The sequence below is a fragment of the Mustelus asterias genome, chromosome 10 (assembly GCF_964213995.1).
Source record: "Mustelus asterias chromosome 10, sMusAst1.hap1.1, whole genome shotgun sequence".
Classification (NCBI taxonomy): domain Eukaryota; kingdom Metazoa; phylum Chordata; class Chondrichthyes; order Carcharhiniformes; family Triakidae; genus Mustelus; species Mustelus asterias.
Genome location: NC_135810.1, coordinates 3,634,386 through 3,652,963, shown reverse-complemented (window position 1 = coordinate 3,652,963; position 18,578 = coordinate 3,634,386). Strand labels below are relative to the sequence as shown.

General features: G+C 43.0%; 1 protein-coding gene across 2 annotated transcripts in view; it reads left to right on the top strand.

Moving 5' to 3' along the window:
- The window catches only part of pcca (propionyl-CoA carboxylase subunit alpha), a 374,693-nt gene that overhangs the window by 74,362 nt on the left and 281,753 nt on the right, over positions 1–18,578 (top strand). For both annotated transcript variants that reach the window (XM_078221544.1, XM_078221545.1), the window contains exons 5-6: positions 9,411–9,524; positions 10,048–10,101. In XM_078221544.1, the coding sequence (XP_078077670.1) occupies positions 9,411–9,524; positions 10,048–10,101 (168 nt within the window). The remainder of the gene's footprint in view (positions 1–9,410; positions 9,525–10,047; positions 10,102–18,578) is intronic.

The following is an 18,578-nucleotide window of genomic DNA, read 5'->3' as shown; positions in this document are numbered from 1 at the left end:
TGTTCCTTTGCCACTGAGAACAAAATCTGAACCCATATGTATGATGTATTAAAACCATTTGTGCTGTTTTTCATCTGCTGTCTTTTAACCCATTACATATTTTTTCTAATTCCTTAAATCCTTCCTCGGGTTCAGCTCTAACATACATTACGAAGAGTACAATTGTCAATGTCAGTCTTGGGGGCACCATGTGAAAGATTTCCGTTTCAAACTTCAAATTCGATGTGACTCCTTAAACAGGAACTTGCCATTTTCTATCCACGAGGAACTTGCTGTTTTATATCCACTGGGCAACCTAATTTCGAGGCTGAATCCCCACCTTTTATACATTTCCATGCAGAATTTTGTCCAATATTTTGGCTTCATGCTATAACATTTAAGCATGTTTAAAGTTCAATTGATATGTTGCTTTCTCGAGAATATTAAAGTGTAATGGTCCGGTAGGATTTCCCCTTTTGAATCTGTGCTGTCTATTGTTTGCTGGGCATTATGCAAGTAAGCCAAGTTTATTCATGACTAATTCCAATTTTATTCAAGCATTATTAAAGTCAGACAATAGTTGCCCGCTTCTAATTTAGCATCCTTTTTGGAGAAAAGAAGGTATGATGTTTCTAATCAATCAGGACTTCTCAGTTGTTTGATTCGTTCATAATGACCATCATTATGCACTCATTTTATCCCTTGTCCCATATTACTCTGGAATAATAAATTCTATCTCAGGAGATTTATTTGTTTTGAGCTTTCTCAGCTTTTCAATCTCAAGTCATTTATCTGAAAGCTGTTGATTGTATTTTGATTATCATTACTTGGGAGGGATGTGTTGCCCATTTCTTCTTTTGTTAATACTTGGAGAAAGTAAGAATTTTAAATCCTCTCATTTTCTCGACTGAATAGTTGGAAGCAGTAACTAATGGACTCTGTATGAATGATCCTAGCTTCATCCCAAGTTTTAGCCGTTAACATCTTTGCATTCACTGCTCTGCCAGGTTGGCACGGTGGCACAGTGGTTAGCGCTGCTGCCTCACAACACCAGGGCCCCGGTTCGATTCCCAGCTTGGGTCACTGTCTATGTGGAGTCTGCACGTTAACCCCTGTCTGCGTGGGTTTCCTCCGGGTTCTCCAGTTTCCTCCAGACCTGCTGGTTAGGTGCATTGGTCATGCTAAATTCTCCCTCAGTGTACCCGAACAGGCGCCGGAATGTGGTGACTCGGGGATTTTCACAGTAACTTCATTGCAGTGTTAATGTAAGCCTACTTGTGACACTAATAAATAAACTTTTATAAAACTTGTCTTTGCACAGTGATGTTAGTGAAAGAACTTCTTGCTGTAAGGGTTTGTGTCTGCTGAAACGTTGGGCTTCTTTGTTTTTTAAGGTGTCTGATGTGTTTCCAAACTCTTGGTAAATGTTGTTGTCAGGCAATTAGAAAATGAACATGTACATATCTTCCTTCACTGAGTCTCTCCGATTGTTTTGCCTATACTGTTGGAAGAGTCACAGCAGTTATATAAAACATTGGTTAGGCCACATTTGGAATACTGTGTCCAATTCTGGTCGCCACACTACCAGAAGGGCGTGATGGCTATGGATTGAGTACAGAAAAGGTTTACCAGGATGTTGCCTGGTATGGAGGGTATTAGCTATGAGGAGAGATTGAATAAACTGGGATTGTTCTCCCTAGAAAGACAGAATAAGAAGTCTCACAACACCAGGTCAAAGTCCAACAGGTTTATTTGGAATTATGAGCTCATAATTCCAAATAAACCTGGTGGACTTTAACCCAGTGTTGTGAGACTTCTTACTGTGCCCACCCCTGTCCAACGCCGGCATCTCCACATCATCGAAAGACAGAAGCGGAGGGGTGACCTGATGGAAGTTTGTAAAATTATGAGGGACATAGATAAGGTGAACAGTTGGAAGCTTTTCCCAGGGCAGATATGACAATAACAAGGGGGCACAAGTTCAAGATAAGGGGGAAAGGGTTCACTCGAGATGTGCAGGGGAAGTTTTTTTACACAGAGGGTGGGGGTGGCCTGGAATACACTGCCAAATGAGGTGGGTGAGTCATATATGTTAGCAACATTTAAGACTATATCTGGATAAGCACATGAACAGGTGGGGTATAGAGGGATACAGGCAGTTGGTCTCGGTAGCACAATGTGATTGGCACAGGCTTGGTGGGCTGAAGGGCCTGTTCCTGCGCTGTTCTTTGTTGCAGGGGAAAGTTGTGGAGGTCAGGATTTGGAAAGGCCAGATAATGGGGACATTTTATATTTCATATTGTTTGGAAGTAGCTGATGGAAAAATAATATTGTCTGCTCGTCATGTGGCAGAAAGCAGAGATGATTTTGTTGCCTGGTAATTCTTCCCCACCATTCCATCTTGAATGGTCAATGATTTGACAGGCTGAAGAGAAAGGGGAGAAATGGTGGTTTTCACCTCCATTGCTCTGCAACCAGAGCATTGTTGGTCATTGTGGAATTGCCATGGTGGACTGCAGTAGAGGAACCATGGAAGTAAAATTGACATTGCAACTTGATTTATTTTCTGAAGATGGTCTTTGAGTGAAAAAACATTGGTTGGGATTAATAACAAAATCAGAAAGTCTGAGATCATCCCATACATATTGAACTCACTGATCCTATAGTGCCATAGGTCATTTACAGCACAGAAAGAAGCCATTCAGCCCATTGAGTCTGTGCCAGCTCTCTGTGGAGCAGTCCTGTCAGTCCCATTCCCCCAATCTATTCCCGAATCCCTACAGGTTTGTTTCCTCAAGTGCCCATCCAGTTTCCTTTTCAAATTATTGATCACCTCTGCTTCCAGCAAAGCTAAAGTTTTTCCTAATATCTCATTGTAGCTCTTGCCCAAAACCTTCAATCTGTATCCTCAAGTCCGTGTGCAATCAGTGAAGGAGCTTACCTGAAACCAGGTGTTCATTACTAAGAAATAGAATTTTTGATTTGATTTTGGTTTGATTTGATTTGATTTATTGTCACATGTATTAGTATACAGTGAAAAGTATTGTTTATTGCGCGCTATACAGACAAAGTATACCATTCATAGAGAAGGAAACGAGAAAGTGCAGAATGTAGTGTTACAGTTATAGCTAGGGTGTAGAGAAAGATCAACTTAATGCAAGGTAGGTCCATTCAAAAGTCTGATGGCAGCAGGGAAGAAGCTGTTCTTGATCCGGTTGGTATGTGACCTCAGACTTTGGTATCTTTTTCCTGATGGAAGAAGGTGCATCATAGAAGTTCCTCGTAGAATCCATAAGGAATTCAGCTGTGCCAGCAGAGGAATAGCTGACAGCTTTAGCCAATGTCCTCCCATACCTCTCCGAGTCCAGAAAGGTGCTGCAATAAATCTGGAATCTAAATTGGGGCGGCATCTTTATGATGGTGGGGTCAGGCTGTGGTTAAAGGGGAGAAAAGCAGCCAGGGTTTTCCAACCCAGATTGCTAACTGGTGACCACTGCTGGGAAATGCACGTGCCTGCCTGTCAAACCTTTTTACGAATTGGGTGAAGTTGTGATTCCCTTCACAACTAAACAACCCGTCAAAACCTTTGTTCAGATGCTTACTTGATTGACCATCTGCTTGCAGCATCAGGAACTCCTGGCACCTTGGATTTCAATCCAAGCATGAATCACCTTTAAAAAGTGGGTGTCGAGAGAAAAAGTGATTCACAACAGGCAGCACCTTTTTGAAGAGCCTCTACACCATATAGCAGCCCAAAACTACAACAGAGGTTCCCAAATAAACCAGGACTACTCTATGAACAGAATGCAGTGAGTGGAGGATAGTTACACAATACAAATTATCTGCTGAAAATTTACTCACAGTAATCTACAGCAGTATTACTCCACGTCTGATAGATGGAAGAATTAACCAATAATCTCCATTCTGGCCAGGATTACTGGTGCCGCTGTATACAATGGTTTTTGCCTGAAGGAAGAGAGGCAAAAAATAAACTCTGCACTCCAAGGAGTGTGCTTCTCAGTTGTGGTGTTGAAGCATCTGGACTTTCTGTCTCTGTTTGTGCCAGATTGCAATTGCAGGAGGTGTTCACCCCAATGGGCACCTTGCTGAGGTCTGCCAAATGAATGGTTTCCAGGGGGAAATTAGAATGAAGGTGGTGGAGATGTTGCTTGGACTGTGCGTGTTTTAAATAGTTTCATTTACTGTACCTATATAAATCAGGTCTTTAGTATCTGCCCACTTTGTAGAGGCCTCTCTTGACTGTGCTAGATTGGAGTCCAGTCCAGCTTCAACCCCAAGCTGGCTCTTGTTTGCAACACGGTGGCATAGTGGTTAGCACTGCTGCCTCAGCGCCACGGACCGGGTTCATTTCCCGGCTTGGGTCACTGCCTGTGCGGAGTTTGCACGTCCTCCCTGTGTCTTCATGGGTTTCTCCGGGTGTTCAGGTTTCCTCCCATATTCTGAAAGACGTGCTAGTTAGGTGCATTGACCCGAACAGGCGCTGGAGTGTGGCGACTAAGGGATTTTCACAGTAACTTCTGTGTTAATTGCTGTGTTAATGTAAGCCTTACTTGTGACACTAATAAATAAACTTTAAAACTTTAAACTTAAAAAACTTTCAAACTGTTTTTTGCTTATTGCCATGTGTGGGATCTTGCTGTTCACAAATTGGCAGCCATGTTTCCTACACTGCAGCAGTGACTACACTTAAGAAGCACTTCATTGGTTGTAAATGCATTGGGAAGTCCTGAGGTAGTGAAAGGCACTAGATAAATGCAAGTCTTTCTTTAAGGATTACTGAATATAACAACCTGGAAAGCGTCTAGCTTTTAATTACGAGCTTTTGTCCTGTGAGCGATCTGTTTCCAAACCTTCATTTCCAATGACACTTTTAGCTGGTTGCGAGGAATGCACAGAAGCAGGGTGGGTGCAATTGTTAATTAATTTCAGTCTGACCTTTGCTTGGGGCTTTCTCACATCAGTGCACCCAAGACTGGGAACCCAGTACCATGGTGAGAGGTTCTATCTCCCACTGCTGTTGGTGCTATCAGTGTGCTGCTCCACCATGCTGTCTCCACGTGGCTTAGCTGCTAACTAATTTCTAGCTGTTTTTCAGAATTGGTGCTAAGTGATATTAGTGGTATATTGAAATTGAATAATTAGGTGGTTTTCACACAGCTTTGTTGGTTTTTTTGTTGTCAGCCATGGTTCTATGGAGCGCACGCCTGCCTCTGTGTGGGAAGGTTGTGTGTTCGAGCCTCACAAATGGGGACTTGAGCACAAAATCAGGACTGAGGGAGTGCTGCACTGACGGCGGTGCTGGCTTTTGAATGAGAGGTTAAACCAAGGCCAGCCCTGCCCGCTCAGGTGATTTAATAGTTTCCAACGTTCGTGACGTTCTCCCCTCGTGTCCTGCGGCTAATACCCAGCATGCAACGAACATCACTAAAACAGATGACCTGGTCATTTATCCTGTCGCTGCCTGTGGGAACCTTGCTACAGGCAAATTGGCGTTTCCCTACGTTAAACATTAGCTACACTTCTGAAATGCATCATTGGGTTTGATTCACTTGGGATGGCCTGGAGACATGAAAGATGCCGTATAGAGGCACGTCTTTCTCCCTGAAGCCTGCGGCTCATGTTAAGCCTTGTTGGTAAGTTTAATCAGGTAATTGATTAGCGATGGCCAAATCTGCTCCTTTTCTCAGTCGTGGCCTACATATCCTGGGCTTTGAATAGAGAAGATCACGACATTTTGGTTCAGATCTTGTGGTCCCAAATTCACAACAGCATTGTAACTTCCAGCGATCTCACTTATGCTGCAATCTGGAAGTTGCAGTAGAGCTGAACACTGGTGGTTCAACCCAGACCTATCATTTGGGACTTGGGCTCATTCTCCAGCAGTTACATGGCTTTTTACATGGATTTTTTTTGGGCTGCTCCTCGTAGGTGCAGGGTCTATTTGATGGGCGGCATGGTAGCACACTGGTTAGCACTGCTGCCTCACAGCAAGAAGTTTAACAACACCAGGTTAAAGTCCAACAGGTTTATTTGGGAGCAAAAGCCACACAAGCTTTCGGAGCTCCAAGCCCCTTCTTCAGGTGAGTGGGAATTCTGTTCACAAACAGGGCATATAAAGACACAAACTCAATTTACATGAATAATGGTTGGAATGCGAATACTTACAACTAATCAAGTCTTTAAGAAACAAAACAACGTGAGTGGAGAGAGCATCAAGACAGGCTAAAAAGATGTGTATTGTCTCCAGACAAGACAGCCAGTGAAACTCTGCAGGTCCAGGCAACTGTGGGGGTTACAAATAGTGTGACATGAACTCAATATCCCAGTTGAGGCCATCCTCGTGTGTGCGGAACTTGGCTATCAGTTTCTGCTCAGCGACTCTGCCCCGTCGTGTGTCGCGAAGGCCGCCTTGGAGAACGCTTACCCGAATATCAGAGGCCGAATGCCCGTGACTGCTGAAGTGCTCCCCAACAGTGCTCCTCACAGCGCCAGGGATCTGGGTTCAATTCTGGCCTTTGGTCACTGTCTTTGTGGAGTTCGCATGTTCTCCCCGTGTCTGCGTGGGTTTCCTCCGGGTGCTCCGGTTTCCTCCCACAGTCCAAAGATGTGTGGGTTAGGTTGATTGGCCATGCTAAATTGACCTTACTGTCAGGGGTGTTAGCAGGGTAAATGTGTGGGGTTATGGGGATAGGGCCGGGGTGGGATTGTGATCGGTGCAGACTTGATGGGCCGAATGGCCTCCTTCTGTACTGTAGGGTTTCTATCATTCTGTGATTCTATGAATAATGGGCTGTGCCTTCAGCCTCTGCACTGGCTTCCCCCTTGGACCTCTGCTGCAGCCTCGGGCCAAAGTATGATCATTCAGATGTCCTGAATAATTGTTTCCTGGGGGAACTTGAAATAGGTTTTACTGGCCCTATTGTAAGAGCTGGGATCAAGCCCAGAATCTTTCTGAGCTGCCAAGGTAAGTACCGTCCAGGTTGCCCACCCACCTAATTGTCCTGGAGTTTCCAGATGCTAAAGATGAAGCTCCAAGATGCTCCTGAGGGTCGGGTTTGCCTAAGTCCATTAGTTCTGTATTTGTTCCCTTGTTCTAAAACTGGTGCAGCGACAATAATCTCTCCCTCAATGTCAACAAAACGAAGGAGATTGTCATTGCCTTCAGGAAGCGTAAAGGAGAACATGCCCCTGTCTACATCAACGGGGTCGAAGTAGAAAGGGTGAGAGCTTCAAGTTTTTAGGTGTCCAGATCACCAACAACCTGTCCTGGTCCCCCCATGCCGACACTATTCTTACGAAAGCCCACCAAAGCCTCTATTTTCTCAGAAGACTAAGGAATTTGGCATGTCAGCTACGACTCTCACCAACTTTTACAGATGCACCAAAGAAAGCATTCTTTCTGGTTGTATCACAGCTTGGTGTGGCTCCTGCTCTGCCCAAGACCGCAAGGAACTACAAAACGTTGTGAATGTAGCCCAGTACATCACGCAAACCAGCCTCCCATCCATTGACTCTGTCTACACTTCCCGCTGCCTCGACAAAGCAGCCAGCATAATTAAGGACCCCACGTACCCCAGACATTCTCTCTTCCATCTTCTTCCGTCGGGAAAAAGATATAAAAGTCTGAGGTCACATACCAACCAACTCAAGAACAGCTTCTTCCCTGCTGCCGTCAGACTTTTGAGTGGACCTACCTTACATTAAGTTGATTTTTCTCTACACCCTAACTATGACTGTAACACTACATTCTGCACTGTCTCATTTCCTTCTCTATGAATGGTATGCTTTGTCTGTATAGTGCACAAGAAACAATACTTTTCACTGTATGTTAATACATGTGACAATAAATGAAATCAAAATCAAATCAAACTAAAAGAAAGGCCTTATACCTCGGATCTGTTAACACAAACATTCTGGTCTATCTCTTAGGTTTAATTGATATTAAGAATCTAAACGATATTTTTCTGAATTCCCAAATGAGACCCCTCTAATAGATACAACACGCCAGTAAAATAATACCAGGAAATTGCTGGTGAGATATGTGCAACTCACCATGCACTGGAACTGTTCCTAAATTGCTTCCTGTTGGAAAACCTCCCATTGAGTAAACTTTGCTAAATACCAGTGCCCTCCTCTGAATGTAGCGAACTCCACATTTGATGAAAAGCACAAACTGGGTGTAGAATTATACATGTCTTTTCACTTCTGTATCACACAAAAGTAAATAATTATCTGCTCATTATGTTGTTGTTTGTGGGACCTTGCAAGTTGGCTGTCATGTTTTTTGAACTTTTCAACAGTGACTACACTTCAGAAATACTTCATTGTGTTTAAAGCACTTTGGGTCGCCCTGAAGCTGAAAGGCGCAATAGGAATGCAAGCTCTTTTCTTTTTGCACTGAACAGTTTTTAGGTGAGCTAGTTCTAAAGCACAGTCCTAGAGCAAAGAGGGAGGATTATACTGCTTACTGTTTATAGTAAGACCATCGATCTGTTTCTCAGATATATATTCAGAACAGAGAACAGCACAAATCTTTGTCTCAATCCTCACCCCTTTCATCTTTTAACTAAGCTCGCACTGAATTTGTCACCATTTTTAAAAGTTTGAGAATATTACTTTTAAAATTAATTGGGACAACTCTTCTGAGTAAAATCCAAATTATACATGCAGCAGTAATTCTGGCTGGTAAAACACTCTAATGCCACAGACTATATTAAATTCAATAACATTCTACACTTTAATTGAATGTTAAACTGCAGCTAGCTCCCTCTGTTTCTTTAATCTTATGAAAGGAAAATGGGTGTGGGTGAAACTTTTGAGTCAGTGCCTGCCTAGATAAATAATTCCCTAGATTTTCCGGTTCACGTGCAGCGATATTGAACTCTTTAGACATTGGCCTTAATTTGTGCATGTTGCTGACCTGATGCTGTGCAGGGACATTTGGAGCATCCTTGCATTGAATTCACTCTTAATTATCTCCAACATCCTGGGGTGCCTGCTTAGAAATGGCCAAGAGTGTTTGTTATTCAGTACAATTTTATTAACAGCCTAGGCTACATGTAATCATCATTTGTATTTCCAAACATTCGTGGCTACAGACACATTAAATGACCACAGTCATTCATTTATATTTAATTGCAATTAATTTTAACAATTGATGTGCTGATTGCCCAGAATCAGTCTCTTGTGTAACAATGCACTCTTAAAAAAAAGTCACTTGCTGATTTTGAAATCATTTTATAGGTATTGCCGAGCATTTATTGTTCAACAAAGCGAATCACAATGTGGGTAAAGAACATGTTCTAAATCGCGTCAAAGTCACCTTTTCCAAAGCCAAATGTAAAATGTAAGTTAATTATTTTCGCTTGAGAATATCCTGTTGAAGCGGAATTTTGTCTTTGTTCCTGCAGGTTCATGTTAAAATGGCAGATGAGGCCTCCTGTGTTGGACCAGCCCCCACTAACAAAAGCTACCTCAACCTGGATGCCATCATGGAAACCATTCAAAGGACTGGTGCCCAAGCTGTGAGTCTGAATGTGCTTAAAGCTCATTGCCGCTGCTTGTATATTCCTCGGGAAACGGCAGAACTTGTAAAAGAGTGACTATCCTCTTCCTGTTTAGTTCATGTGACGCGGGTTAAATTGCAAGCTTGATTGGTACTGGAAATCAAAGGCTCTGTAGCATCTGGCAGTGCCTGTCACTGATCCTGCAGGTGGCTGCAGAATTCAGCTTTTCACACCAGGGAGTAACTTGAGTTCATTTCATAATTTACTTTTATTTATTATTATTAAAAAATTCTAATTAATCTTGAGCACTGAATTAGCATTTCCCCCCTTAATATTTGTTGTAGTAATTGTTCCTTAAGCTACTCACTCTGCAGGAAATCAATGAACATTCACATTGCCAATACACATGGTCAGGCAAACAATGCGATCAAATTTTCTTTCCTTGTTTCAAGCGCTGAATAAGATAAATGGTGATAGACTTAAGATTAATTAGGAGCTTAAAAGATTATATTATATATGCCTTCTGCTTTTTTTGTCTTAGGTCCACCCAGGATATGGGTTTCTTTCAGAAAACAAAGAATTTGCCAGACGTCTGGTAAGTTTCGTTGTTGATGTTCCCCCCTTGCTGTTGATTAATCTTGCGGAAAGGATAGACATGGCAGTTCGCCTGTGAGTAACGAACATGTGAGTTGAGAGAGAGGGGCCTGATTTAAAGCAAGGCTGAAACCTTCACAGTGGTGCTGTTGATGACTCAGCTGGCATCATCAGTGTGTATTATGATAACTTGAGAATTTTTGGCTTGATGAGATTCAACTGAAAGCATGGGGGAGAAATTACACGAGCCTCGCTGACACAAGCAGCCCTGAAAAATGTTTAAATGGCATAATGATTCTCGAAAAATCAGCGATTTCAAAGAATAGAGGCCATTTCTGAAATTACAGTGCAATCCTGTTCCATAAAATTAACCCTTAAGCTCTGTTAACGGTTAGCGTATCATTTCTTTTTAACTTTCAATGCTGTATAATACAAAACCTCAGAAAGACATGTACTATTTAAAAGCCTTTTCATTTTATTCATTTGCTTTCTAATCCCCAGCACAGGGTGTACATCAATCAGTACAATGTTTTAGATTTTATGCATTGTCAGAATGGCACGGTTTATGACCATATTAAATTTTAAAAATTCTGTTAGGGCCACCAAGTGGTTGTTTCAATGTTGTTTAAAGGCCATTTAAATCAGGATAAATCCATTGATTTAATGTGATGTTTAGTTCAAAAGTGTAAAAATAAGCTACACTTGACTGATTAGCAACTTAAGTGCAACTTTCGATAAAACAAATTGTTCATAACTCAATAGCGTAACAGGAGGTTACAACAGGCAACATTTTCTGGACCCATCTAGCTGTATTTGCAGCATTTTATTCAATTTACTTCTTCAAAGCAGAAGTTGATGAGGGACTTTGTCCTTATTTTAAAAAATGATAACTATAAATGGTAAAGAGCGCAGCTGTTCGTCTATTGTAATATGGACATGCTCCACTGGCAGATAGTGACCCTCTAGGTCAGGAGGCGTCATTACAGCACTTTCACTGACGAACAAGCAGAGGCACTCAGTCACTAATTAATGCAGAGGAGCCTTGTTATTGTCGCTTTCAATTTGCCAGCCTAGAATGTGACAATAAGCATCAGGAAGTGATGCTAACTGAACTTCATTGTAATAGCGGTACTAATCCAGCATGGTTCTGGCTTCGTTGAGGAAGTGCTCTGAACGCAATGTTATTTTCGCTTTAAACAGTGACTCTGACGTAGGTTTTGCATTCATAGAATTGCACAGAAATGAAGGAGGCCATTTGGCCCATCGAACCTACATCCAGTTTGTCCCACCTCCCTGCTCTTCCTGCAATATTTTCTCCTTTTTAAGTACTTATCCATTTTCCCTCTGAAGAGTACTGATTCCACCACTCTCTCAGGCAGCGCATTCTAAATCCTAATCATCTGTGGTGTAAAGAAGTTTTCCTCATGTTACCGTGGCTCTTTTACCAATCACTGGGGAGGCAGTGCTATAGTGGTACTGTCACTGGACTAGTAAACCAGAGAGCCAGGTTTTGCTCTGGTGACCTGGGTTTGAATCCCACCACAGCAAATGGTGAAATTTGAATTCAATAGAAGTCTAATGATGACCATGAAACCATTGTCAATTGTCAGAAAAATGCATCTGGCTCACTGATGTCCTTTAGGGAAGGAAATCTGCCGTCCGTAGGGGACTCCAGGCCCACAACAATGTGGTTGACTCTTAAATGCCCTCTGAAATACATTCAGTTCAAGGGCAATTTGGGACGGGCAATGTAATAAGTCTTCAGAGGCAGAAGTCCCTTCATCAAAATCCCTTTATTTACAATTCCAACAGCAGTACACAGAGTGCTATCAGTCAGCAGTCTACCTTCGGGAGTACCAGAGGAATTGACACTCCCAGTTAAATACAAGGAAAAGGCTCCCTGATTGGCCTATAAATTGACTCCTTAATCAGGGATATTCCAATAGGCCAACCCCAATGGCTTGATTGAAGTCATTACAGGCAATAAATGTTAGCCCAGCTGTTGACCCTGCAGTATTTTTCCTTATTTATTCTACTTAAACACCTTGCAAATCCCTCTATTCTCTCATCCCCCCTTCCATCTCTCTGTAACAGCTGCCAGACCTTTAGTCCTCTGAGATCTCTGCACTTTCCCATCGCTCCACAATTGGCAGCTTGTGCCTTCAGCAGCTAATGTCCTAAGCTCTGTAGTTCCCTTCTTAAGCCTCTTTCTATCTTTCTGTTAGCCTTCAAGGTACTCCCAGCTTGGTGACAAATTCTGTTTGATAATTGCTCATGCGAAGCCTTATGATGTTTAAGGTACATCATGCTATGTTAAAGATGCTGTGTAAATGCAATTCTCTATTGTTGCTATAATTCCAAGCCTATTTTGCTCATAGGTTCTGCTCATCAAGGTGAGGGATTGCTGGAGCTTGGAAATGGAACATTAATATTTGAGCAGCCATTGTCAGCATCAGTTGGCCTTGGATCAGATACAGCATTGATGTGATGTTGATTAAAGGTTATTTTATTCTGCCATAAGAATGTGCCTCAATCGCAACTTCTGAAGAGCACCAATTTGATATTTGCCATCAGACATCTCATGATTTGCCTGAGTGAAATTACATCGACGCTAAGGGAGATTTGTGATGTAGGTTGAGGCCACCAGCACTCATTTCACGTGGAGATTCTTGCAGACAGAGGAGATGTATTGTGAATCTAATAGTGAGCACAGGAAATAGGAGCAGGAATACACCTTGCGGTCCTTTGAACCTGCTGTGCCTTCCAGTGGCAACACTGCTGACCTTGGGCTTCAACCCAACTTTCTTGCCTGCTCCTCAAATTCCTTGAAAACCCAAGAGACCAAAAATCTGTCTATCCCAACCTTGAATGTATTCCACGATGTATCCATAACCCTCTGGGATAGAAAATTCAAATATCACAACCCTTTGATTGTACTATTGATAGTAGTGAACATTTCTGTACACTTGGTGAGCAAACTGCAGTGACCTGCGAACAAAATGCACACTTAGGGGACTCTGCTATTATATATTGATGAAGGTTGTGGGAGGGGGATGAGTGTTGTTAAACAAAAACTACATTTAGATCAGATGTGACAACAATGGTTTGCATTTAAATAGCGCTTCTAACTCAGTAAAATATCTTAAGGTGCTTCATAGAGAGGCCATCAAACAAAATTTGTCAGTGAGCCATAGAAGAACATAGTAGGACAGGTGACCAAAAGAGAGAGGTTTTCAGGAGCGTCTTAAAGGAGGAGAGAATGGCAGAGAAATTATGGAAGGATTCCAAAGCTTAGGGATCCAGACATCAGAAGGCATAATGACCAATGCTGTAGAGATGGAACTCAGGGATGTTCAAGAGACTGGAATTGGAGGAAGACAAGAGATTTCAAAAGGATTGTATCATTCTAATTCCTTGTTGCACTACAGAGATGCTGTAGTACTGTGCTGGTGAAATAAGGAGCCACCATAGATACTGGCCACTGCGACCGTGCATCCAGTGTTTCCAATCAGTAGAGTTATCAGTATTTTGTGCTTGCACATGCATGCAATTCATGAAGCCAATTTTTACAATTAAAAAAACGAAGTAAAGAAAGAATGTGCATTTATATGGCACCAGGACATTCCAAAGAGCTTGGTCAACAAAGTTCTTCGGAAGTGCAGTTGCTGTTGTAATGTAGGGATACTCTTGAAGGATATATAAACACGAATCAATAGTCACGTCATGGTGAGGATTAGAGAAGTTTAAGTTAGTATTAAAGGAAAAAATCTTGAATGTCTCCAAAAAAAAGAATTAAGCTTTGAGGATTGGAGGTAGTTCAATGAAGGAGCAGCGCTCCGAAAGCTCGTGCTACCAGATAAACCTCTTGGACTTTAACCTGTTGTTGTGAGACGACTTATTGTGCCCACCCCAGTCCAACGGTAGCATTTCCACATCATGGCTACCACCGACGCCACAAACCGCCTGCTCAAAGTGGAGAGGATCTCCAAGAAGATCGTGCATATCGACACAGACACTCACCTGATGAAGGGGCAGTGCTCCAAAAGCTCGTGCTGCCGAATAAACCTGTTGGACTTTAACCTGGTGCTGCGAGACTTCTTACTGTGCCCACCCCAGGCCAACGCCGGCATCTCCACATCAGGAGAAATTATAATGTGGAAGAAGTAAATTACAGAGTCATTAATCAAATACTTCGGTGAGATCCTCTGGTCCCGCTGAAGGCAACTCACAATAGCGGGTTTCCCAGCGGTGGAGCGAGCAAGCCATACAAAACACTGTTGACTCCACCAGGACTGGAAGATCCTGTCAGTGACCAATGGCAAGTCCCTTCTACCGCCAGAAAACCTGCCATGGGCTGGCTGAAAAATCCTGGTCCTTTGTACCTGTCTTTGTAGTAGAAGAAGCAAAAGATGTTAGGGAAATAACACGGAACCACATGTGCAGAGAGAATGAGAAACTTAAAGAATTAGCAATCGTTAAAAAACAGTACCATAGCAATTATTGGGACTTAGAACATAAGAACATAAGAAATAGGAGCAGGAGTAGGCCATCTAGCCCCTCGAGCCTGCCCCGCCATTCAATAAGATCATGGCTGATCTGACGTGGATCAGTACCACTTACCCGCCTGATCCCCATAACCCTTAATTCCCTTACCGATCAGGAATCCATCCATCCGCGCTTTAAACATATTCAGCGAGGTAGCCTCCACCACCTCAGTGGGCAGAGAATTCCAGAGATTCACCACCCTCTGGGAGAAGAAGTTCCTCCTCAACTCTGTCTTAAACCGACCCCTCTTTATTTTGAGGCTGTGTCCTCTAGTTTTAACTTCCTTACTAAGTGGAAAGAATCTCTCCGCCTCCACCCTATCCAGCCCCCGCATTATCTTATAAGTCTCCATAAGATCCCCCCTCATCCTTCTAAACTCCAACGAGTACAAACCCAATCTCCTCAGCCTCTCCTCATAATCCAAACCCCTCATCTCCGGTATCAACCTGGTGAACCTTCTCTGCACTCCCTCCAATGCCAATATATCCTTCCTCATATAAGGGGACCAATACTGCACACAGTATTCCAGCTGCGGCCTCACCAATGCCCTGTACAGGTGCATCAAGACATCCCTGCTTTTATATTCTATCCCCCTCGCGATATAGGCCAACATCCCATTTGCCTTCTTGATCACCTGTTGTACCTGCAGACTGGGCTTTTGCGTCTCATGCACAAGGACCCCCAGGTCCCTTTGCACGGTAGCATGTTTTAATTTGTTTCCATTGAGATAGTAATCCCATTTGTTATTATTTCCTCCAAAGTGTATAACCTCGCATTTATCAACGTTATACTCCATTTGCCATATCCTCGCCCACTCACTCAGCCTGTCCAAATCTCTCTGCAGATCTTCTCCGTCCTCCACACGATTCACTTTTCCACTTATCTTTGTGTCGTCTGCAAACTTCGTTACCCTACACTTCGTCCCCTCCTCCAGATCATCTATATAAATGGTAAATAGTTGCGGCCCGAGTACCGATCCCTGCGGCACGCCACTAGTTATCTTCCTCCAACCGGAAAAACACCCATTTATTCCGACTCTTTGCTTCCTGTCGGATAGCCAGTCCCCAATCCACTTTAACACACTACCCCCAACTCCGTGTGCCCTAATCTTCTTCAGCAGCCTTTTATGGGGCACCTTATCAAACGCCTTTTGGAAATCCAAAAACACCGCATCCACCGGTTCTCCTCCATCAACCGCCCTAGTCACATCTTCTTAAAGCAGAAAAATCTCCCTGGACTTGATGCCCCATCCCACAGTCTTAGTTTTGACCTTCCAGATTTCTTCAGATCCCAGAACCGTCTCTACTGATTAGAAAGTCGCAAATGTAATCCCACTATTCAAGAAAGGAGGGAGGGAGAAAACAGGAAATTTATGGGCCAGTAAGGCTGACAACGGCAGTGGGCAAAATCTATTACTAAATGTAATCCCACTATTCAAGAATGATACTGTGCAGAAGGAAGCCATTCGGCCTATTGAGTCTGCACTGACTCTCTGAAATGGCATCCAACCTTGGCATACCCCCCACTGCCCTAACCCCAGAACCATGGCCAATCCACCTAACCTACACATCTTTGAACTGTGGAAGGAAACCGGAGCACCCGGAGGAAACCCACGCAGATCCAGGGAGATTGTGCAAATTCGACACAGACAGTCACCCAAGGCCAGAATTGAATCCGGGTCCTTGGCGCTGTGAGGCAGCAGTGCTAACCACTGTGCCATCGTGCCGCCCATAAAAACAGGAGGAAGAGAGAAAACGGAGAATTTGCAGACCAGTTAGCCTGACAGTACTAAACAAAATGCTGGAGTCTAGTATGAGGGGTGTAACCACAGGGCACTTAGCAAATCATAAAATGGTTGGACAGAGTCGACACGGATGTATGAAAGGGAAATTGTGTTTGACAAATCTGTTAGAGTTTTTTAAGGTTAGATAAGGAGGAACCAGTGGACGTAGAGTAATTGAATTTTCAAAAAGCAGTCAGTAAGGTGCCACACAAGGTTAGAACTCATGGTGTTGGGGGTAATATATTTGCTTGAATTGAACATTGGCTAATGGACAGAAAACAGAGCAGGAATAAATGGGGGTAATTTCAGAGTTGACAGGCTGTAACCTGCGGAGTACCACAAGATCAGTGCTTAGGCCTTTGGGCCTCAGCTGCTTACAATCATTGACTTAGATGCAAGGACAGGGGATAATGTGCCCAAATTTGCTGACAGTTCAATATTAGGAGGAAAGTGAGGTGGATGTAAGGAGGCTGCAAAAGGCATAAGATAGGTTCAGTGGTTGAGCAGGAATGTGAACTGTGGGATGTAATATCGAGAAATGTGAAGTTAACCACGAGTAAAAACAAGGAAAAGAAGAATATTTGTCAAAATTTGAGAGAACAAGCTGCGGCTCTTTTCTCCAGAAGGGAAAAGGCTGAGGGTTGACCTGATTGATGTTATTATAATTCTGCAGTGGTTTGAGAGGGCGGGTGTGGGAAAGATGTTTCCACTTATGGGGGAGACTAAATCTAGGGGGGAAAAATGTAAAATAATCACTAATAAATCCAAGAGAAACTTCTGTATTCAGAGAGTTGTTAGAATGTGGAACTCACTACCACAGGAGTAGTTAAGGCAAATAACATAGATGAAGTTAAGGGGAAGCTAGAAACAACAGAGGGAGAAAGGGTTGAATGAAGAGGGACGTGAGGAGGCTTGTGTGGAGCATAAACACTGGTATGGAGCTGTCCTGCCAAATGACCTGCCAGTATGCTGTTAAATTCTGCAGTAAGAAGTCTCATACCAGGTAAGTCCAATAGGTTTATTTGGAATCACGAGCTTTTGGAGCGCTGCTCCTTCCTCAGGTGAATGGAGAGTTGGTTCACAAACACGGCATATATAGACAGAGACGCAATTGCAAGATAAAGTTTGGAATGCGAGTCTTTACAGGTAATCAAGTCTTTACAGGTACAGACAATGTGAGTGGAGAGAGGGATAATCACAGGTTACAGTGTTTGTGAATCCAACTCTCCAGTCAGCTGAGGAAAGAGCAGCGCTTTGAAAGCTCGTGATTCCAAATAAACCTGTTGGACTTTAACCTGGTGTTGTGAGACTTTTTACCCACCCCAGTCCAATGCTGACATCTCCACTCCATTTAAATTTTACTTAATACCTGTCGTATGTTACAGAGCTGCAATGCACCTTTGGAGATCAGATGGTATCATAACCTGCTGAAGTGAAAGTGAAGCATGCATTTTACAGTAACCTCAGTTGATTGGGAACTCCCCAATATACTGTTGACACCTACAATCATTGCTGTTTCTTGTGGCAGCTTCTGCGTCAACTTTTCTGGCTGAGGTTTTGTATTTTTCCCTCAGTCCATTTTCTTCCCCCCTCTCCCATTGGGACGGTTTCACGTGGCAGGAAGAGGTGAAAGACATTTGCTTTGCTGTGTAAGTCAATGATCAGAATTTAAATGAACAGGAATGTTCATTTGTCACTGCTGAAGGCAAAGGAAATGGCACCAACGAGTGCTTGTCCACAAAACATTAAAAGGTATGTAAAATCTAATCAAAAAAGTTGAGTCTTAGAACAAAAATTGATAATAGATATCCATTTAGCCCCTCGAGCCTACTCTGCCATTCAATGACTGATGTGGAGATACCAGCATTGGACTGGGGTAAACCACAGTAAGAAGTCTCACAACACCAGGTTAAAGTCCAACAGGTTTATTTGGTAGCAAAATCCACTAGCTTTCGGAGAGCTGCTCCTTCGCCAGGTAAGTGTGAGTTCTGTTCACAAACAGGGCATATAAAGACACACACTCAATTTACAAAATAATGGTTGGAATGCGATTCTTTACAGGTAATCAAGTCTTAAAGGTACAGACCATGTGAGTGGAGAGAACGTTAAGCACAGGTTAAAGAGATGTGTATTGTCTCCAGACAGGACAG